This window comes from Benincasa hispida, chromosome 1 (assembly GCF_027475165.1).
Source record: "Benincasa hispida cultivar pf3 chromosome 1, pf3_genome.v1.1, whole genome shotgun sequence".
Classification (NCBI taxonomy): Eukaryota; Viridiplantae; Streptophyta; class Magnoliopsida; order Cucurbitales; family Cucurbitaceae; genus Benincasa; species Benincasa hispida.
Window position 1 is genome coordinate 71,193,913 of NC_143478.1, and position 6,881 is coordinate 71,200,793.

The 6,881-nt window shown below is 35.6% G+C and overlaps 1 protein-coding gene across 4 annotated transcripts; it reads right to left on the bottom strand.

Moving 5' to 3' along the window:
* Positions 1 to 1,055: 1,055 nt before the first annotated feature.
* Positions 1,056 to 6,731, bottom strand: LOC120071258 (vesicle transport protein GOT1-like). 4 transcript variants are annotated; one of them, XM_039023460.2, is made up of 7 exons: positions 6,640 to 6,731; positions 6,141 to 6,208; positions 5,518 to 5,609; positions 5,326 to 5,406; positions 5,136 to 5,233; positions 4,953 to 5,034; positions 1,056 to 1,410 (listed from the first exon to the last, which is right to left on the bottom strand). In XM_039023460.2, exons 2-7 carry the CDS (start codon positions 6,169 to 6,171, stop codon positions 1,372 to 1,374), a joined length of 423 nt encoding a protein of 140 aa, XP_038879388.1. In that variant the 5' UTR covers positions 6,172 to 6,208; positions 6,640 to 6,731; the 3' UTR covers positions 1,056 to 1,371. The 4 variants fall into 4 exon arrangements, with proteins under 4 accessions (XP_038879388.1, XP_038879546.1, XP_038879468.1 ...); XM_039023618.2 differs by having other exon boundaries at positions 6,141 to 6,203; positions 6,640 to 6,708; XM_039023540.2 differs by having other exon boundaries at positions 6,477 to 6,704.
* Between the last annotated feature and the right edge of the window lie 150 nt (positions 6,732 to 6,881).

Sequence of the window (6,881 nt, forward strand, 5' to 3'; positions counted from 1 at the left end):
TTTATTTGAATATTTTATGACACTGAAGCTTGAATTTTTTTGAACACCATGATCCATATGTTAACAAAATTTGAAAAATGTGTATATATAAAATAATAGTAGTTCGCTATCTAAACCGCGATAAAATAATCTTTTATTTTGAAATATATTGAAGTACGAAAAGGTTGAAGTGAAAATTAAAAATAATTAATTTTTTATACCACAATTTTTGTAGAATATATATAGATAAAATCATAATAATTATTATTATAGTAAACTCATTTTATTTATCATGTAAAGAGATTATAAGTTAATAATAATAATAAGAATAATAATAATTATTATATAAATATAAATATATAATATATTCATCAAGGGAGGGTGGGGAATCGAGTTGGGGACAAGAACAAAGAATATAATCCCTGTCCTCGTCCCTGTTTAGTCAATAGGAAAAAAATGATCTCCAGTCCCTTCCCCATTATCCATCCAATCAACAATTTTCCAACGAAATACATGGATATTTCTAATTGAACTATGTCATTTTGATAACATTATGCCATTTGAGTTATGTTCATTTTAAAATGTAAAATTATTTTTAAAAAAATGTAATAATAAACATAGTATTTGAAGTTATAAACTCACCTTATTTGTTAAATTAAACAATGTATTATATAATGTATTATGAATTATATGATATTACAAAATTAAACAAACAAATTAGAGAAAAAGAACATGTCCATTATAGTCAACCAAATATATAGCATGTACAAGGCGAGAACTAATTGTATGCTTTATAAATATATCATCTAATAAATTTTAAAATAAATTGGACGGAATGAATCTGCTGCCAAAAACAGTGCTTTAAGCCTAAAAAAAAGTGTTAAAATCAAAAACACATTTTTCAAGACGGTGTATTAACTTCAACAAATAATCTCAATCCATATTCCCTAAATACGATAGTCCCATGAAGACCTTCCACATTTATCAGTATTTTTCATTATTATATAGAAATGCAAAATCAGTAACCCATAGAAGTATGAACATATCTTTTTCTCCTCCCCTAAAAATACAAAGAATGACATCAAGAATTTTGACATTAGCAACTGTAAAATGTTCAGCTACACGGCACAATTACTTTTTACACAAATGAAATTATCAAAAACCAAAAAGTTAAAAAGAAAAAAAAGAGTTTGTGTTTGTTTCTCAGTTTTTTTGTTCTTACTTTCTTTCTTTCTTCTTTTCTTTTTTTCCTTTTTTGGATAACAGAGCAAGCTCGTTCTCATCATTATCAGTGTTTTCTACTCTCGCCATCTGAACAAAAACTGGGCCTTCCAAGCAAGAGTGGTTTACAACTTACAAATTCACCTACCAACGGATTTATAACATCCCTGCTCAAACAGGTACACGTCTACCCCGATATTTGTCAAAGAACTGCAACATTAAAAATAAAAACAGGTAAATCTGCCGTCCAGAAAAACTCACAATGTGGAGTTGGAATTCAAACAAAAGCTCGAACAAAGCTCACTTATTTGAACTACTGGAGATCAACTAGACCATGAAAGTAAGTAAATACAAATGCAAACTAAGAATTTAGTACAGCATGATGTAAACTAATGTGTTGAAATTATATAGCGTTTGGAATCATTTCAGACATCAGGGAAGAAGTATTGACCATCTTGAGACTGATTGAAACTTGGCTAGAACTCCATTATGAAAAGGAAAGCAAGAATATAACCTCAACCTTACGTTATCACCCCTATACATATACTCCCCCCATGGGAACAAACACAAAAATGCATTATATTTATAACACTCTCCCCCAACTAGTCTTCCTCCTTACTATTCCCCTCTCTTATCCTCTTCACATAAGTTAATACCACTCTTCATTATTCTCAATTTCACTCGTCATTGTTCTCAATTTGGCTGGTGATCCAAGAGAAGTTTGCACCTCCTGCAACTGTAAGTCTGTGAGATGGTTACACTCGGTATGATGGGCATTTGTTATATGCATTTACCACCTAATCCTCCCACCGGGGTTATCACCATATACCCAGTGAGCTTGGCAATTCAGGATGATGCCCTACCAACTAATGCTCTGAACAAATTTTGGGACTTTTGAGGTCCATTTGAAAACAAATCTTTACCCTAACAAATATGGTCCCCATTTAGTCATAACCGACACCGTCTGTAATCTTGCACTCATCCATTGCCTTGTGCCTATATATCAGAGAAGGAAGAATCAGAGACTGAAGAAGGCCACTGACCTTTGATCCAACATCAACACTGCCTCAATACTGACATCTAGGGTATCTGTATCAGTGATTAAAGGCTCTGCCAAGTTTGGATGTGCCAAAACAGAAATACTGATCACAATTGTCTTCATCTTCTGGGAAGCATCTCAGCTTGCCTCATTCCACGAGACATTGCCCTTTCTTGAGTTGTTGTAAAGGGCATGGCTATTATTCCATGATTGGCTACAAGTTTTTAAAAAGAGCCACATTTTCCAACCAATATGGCGTAGGTTGGCCCAACGGCCACAATAAGGGCATGAAAACAACGAATGGCTAAGAGGAAATGAGTTCAAGTCAGGGTAACCATCTAGCTAGGATTTATTATCCTATGGGTTTTCTTGGCTAGGGGTGTTCAATAAACTCAACAAACCCAACCCGAATCGTAACGGCTAGGTTGGGTTCGACCCCTCTGTCCTCTACTCAACAAATCTTCACTAGCTCAACATTAGATCTCTCATCCACTAATCATTCTTATGAGGTCTCTCATGTTTGTGTTCGCCTCCATTTGAATCTGCTCTTTTGTCACACTGCCATCCAAGCCGAAGTACCTGATCCAACCTAACCCAAAAATATAGGGTTAGGTTCCCTCTTTAACTGGGTTGATTGGGTTGGGGAACTAACCAACTCAAAAACACAGGTTGGTCCAAAACTACCTCTAACCTTAACCCAACCACCAACTCATCTATACCCTATTCTTTACAACTAAATGCAATAGGATCAGGTGGTTGTCCTATGAGGATAGTCGAGTTACGTGTAAGCTAGACTGAGCACTCAAATATAAAAACTAAAATGGCATAACTTTCCTAGTTGTTGATAAGTCTCATGTTTTCCACTGCTGATATTACAACAAAAATACATTTCGCTCAAGGACATAATCTTGCAATCTTTAGTTACTCCTCTTTATATAAATCTATTGACAATGAAATATTGTTACTACTTAACAACCATTTGGATCCTCACATTCAAATATCAACATCCTCGCATCTACACTTGTGTGTCAAAATGTCATTAGAACATCCATTACTACCACTACCACCCGTCTTATCACTCACAATTTAAAATAGCACTTCTAATGGAGACCTCTGCCCCCCTTACAACTATTTCCAAGAATTGAAGCTTTTAGTGGCCAAATTGTCTATATACTTTATTCACCTATATTTTCATTGCCTTATTCAATGATTAATCTAGTCCCATCTCCATCCTTTTATGCAGACCATACTTAGAACTTCACTGTTCGGATAGCAAGGTGATATAACCTCAGTTAGTGGTCCATAATGAAAATCCAAAGACACAAAATTGAGACCCCAGTGCTCTTGCTGCAAATGATTCCATGTACCTAATACCCACACCTTACATCATCACCTAAAAATTCCCCCTACTCCAAAATTTCTCTCTTTTAACCACTTTCATTCCCTTGCCCCAAATTTCTCTCTTTTAACCACTTTTATTCCCTTACTCTTCCTCACTCATCTCTACCTCATATTAGCTAAAACTGCTTGTTGCAAGAGACCATACAGTCCTTAAGACTTGGAGCACATTCTTTGGACTTCGCGAGAGCCGCGTGAAGAGATTTCTTTCAGACTTTTGGTTTCTCTTGCATCGTGCATGGCATAGGGATTAGGGAGATTTGTTATATGATTAGCGAGTTCTTCCTTCATTAGCCCTTTCGTGAGAAGGGTCGGTTTTTACAGCCTATTGGGGTTTGTGCTATTATATGGGTATTTGGGACGAGTGGAATTGTCATGTGTTTAGAGGGCTGGAAAGGGATCTAAGTGATGCTTGGCCCCTAGTTAAATTTCACGTATCCCTTTGGGCTTCAATTTTGAAGACTTTTTGTAACTATTCTATAGTAGATTCTATTTTATATAGTTGGAGTCCCTTCTTCTAGCTAGATTCCTTTTTGTGGGCTGATTTTTTCTGTGTTGGTGCTCAATGAAAGTTGTTTAGGGTTATCATTGACAGTAACATGTATATTGCTTTGGTCATCATTTTCACTACATCTTCCCCACAATTTATGAAGACAATTGGTGCAAATTTCTTACTACCGCTTTTCTTACAATAAATTATAATGTAACCCCATTGAAAATAGTGTGAGTCCATATGAAATCAGTGTTTTTAAATGCCCAAGGCGCCTTAAGGCGCAATGGCCCTCTGGAGCCTAGGCGCAAGGCACACAAAAAAGCCCGGGCTTCTTTTTTGGGAGGTGCAATATATATAAAAATATTATATTAAAAAGAGAGAGTATAATTGAAGTGAAAATATGGAAAAAAAAGGGACCCAGACACAAGAAATTTTGCATCTAGGTTTGGTAACTTGATCCTTTTAGTTAATAAGGAAGGAAAACCCTTAGTTATTACTATTTTTTAAAAATAATTGAAAAGCCCCAAGGAGAAAGGCTTTGATCCTTGGGGCTTCACAAAAGGCGCACGCCTAAGGCGTGCCTTATTTTGTGAGCCTCGCTTTTCCAAGGCGAGGCGCCAGACCTACGCCTTGGGCCTAGGCGCGCGCCCGAGAGGGCTTTTTAAAATACTGTATGAAACAACTAATTCTTTCTTCTTTTTTTTCTTTCTAAAAAAAAGAAGAAGAAGAAAGCTCCATGAGGAGGAAACATTATCACTATATCAAAAATTGATTCAAACAACTGATTAATAAGTAATAACTACTAAAAAAGCACAAACTAACCGATCTGACATATGGTTGCTGGAATAACCATCCAAGAACAGGAATTTTCTGAAGAAAGACTGCCAATGTTGGCCAGAAGCCACTGCACATCATAATTTATCAGCATTTAGCTTGACCAAAGATTAAAAAGATGTATACAAACAAATCCAAATTCTGGCAAATGGCCATATATATCCAACAAACCTGAAAAGGACAACGAAACCATATGCTTCCAATATCATGCCAAAAATTGGCCATCCTATGATAACAAAGAAGAACCCTAAACCAAAAGAAATTGTCCCCTGCACAAATAATGAGAAGTATACCGTCAAATAAAAGTGCATGCACACCAAAGAGCAAGCATGCAGGGAAAGGTCTCTCGAGCATGTCTAACCTTAAAATTTTGACGTTTCATAAAGAATTGCATGGTTGACTTGAGTCCAATGGTGAGAGTTACTCCTGAGAAGAACAGGATCTGATTCAGTGAATCAGAGAAGAGAGGTGGTGTTAAGAGGTTACATTAGAATGAAACAAGAATTATAAATCTTTTTAATTGAGTTGTGGAAAATATAAATTCTACACTTACATTTCCCATAGCAAGTAACCCCTTGTCAAAGAAGAAGACAATTCCCAGGAATGAGAAAAATATCCCAAATCCTGTAAGTCCTAGCCCAATCTCTGCTAATTTGCAAATTCATCATTAATGCCAATACGAATTAACAATTCATATAAGAAACATAACGATTAGAAAAAACGACATAGCTGCCCTCCTATATACATGAGCATTGCCAAAGTAGACGTACAGTACCCAACAAAATATGCTGCACAGAATATGTGTCTAAGACTCTAAGAAACCTAGGACTCATATCTACGCACTAAACTTAGTGAATGAGTCAATGTCCATAATGCAATCTCAGCACATTCCAGTTCCAAGTATCCAAGCACAGACGAGAAACAAAAATACTAGATTAACAACGTAATAGCATAGCCATTAATGACCAAAGCCTAGTTCACCATATTCAACCCCCTAAAACCAACAAAACACTCCGTTCTAATCATTCTAAATACCAAACAACAAACAGAATAAATCGATAAGATTGTAAAAGTCAAGTAGCTTAACCCTAAACCAACAACTAATTACTTCAAAGAAGAAATCGATCCACTATACAAAATAACAGACAATATATCCATAATAGAAATCAAACTCACTCTTGCGGTCATTCATTTCGAAGGAAACCATATCTGCCGAAAATTATAAATTCACCTCCCTGCCTTCACTGAACAAAAAAATCAAAATCAGAAAAAAAAAAAAAAAAAAAAAACTAGTTGATCAAATAATCGAACAAGCAAAACAACTCCAATCGATAAAAATCCTAGGGTTAGCGTAGGAAATTGAGAAAAGTCGTACAAGATCTAGAAGAAGCTGAATCAATGAATCAACAAGAATAACAAAGAACTAGATTTCGACAACGAATCTAGGAAAAAACCTGAAACGTAAGAGATGAATACAGAACGAGCAAAAGAGAAAGAGAGAGTGAGATTTACATGAACGAAATCGATTAGAGCAAAAGAGAGAGCAGCAAATTGCAGGGCGGTTATGGTTATGCAAGGAAAACGGGATCAAACGAAGTAGAAACGAAGCATTGAATGGATATGAATCATTGATGAATGATGTTTTTGAGTGGTGAAAGGAGAAAGAGAGAAGAACCTGAAGTGCAGACAGAAATGGCTGAACTCTTACACGAAGAGGAGAGCAATGCAGGCACGTGCCACGGCCGAAATTCGAAGCGATACTCGTATTTATATATAAAAAAATAAAATAAAATATTTTGTAAACTTGGAGTGGAAGGGTAATGAATAATGATGGTTGTTAACCAATCAGAACGCGAGGAATTATAATCGCTATTTGTTTGAATGATCTAATGTAAACATCACCAATATTTATAATTA

Excerpts from the sequence above, each read along its gene's own strand:
- LOC120071258 (XM_039023460.2), bottom strand. The coding sequence starts at position 6,171 with ATGGTTTCCTTCGAAATGAATGACCGCAAGA. Across the intron at positions 5,234-5,325 it reads TGAAACGTCAAAATTTTAAG|GGGACAATTTCTTTTGGTTT; the intron begins GTTAGACATGCT and ends TTATTTGTGCAG. Across the intron at positions 1,411-4,952 it reads AGCAACCATATGTCAGATCG|TTCTTTGACAAATATCGGGG; the intron begins GTTAGTTTGTGC and ends TTAATGTTGCAG.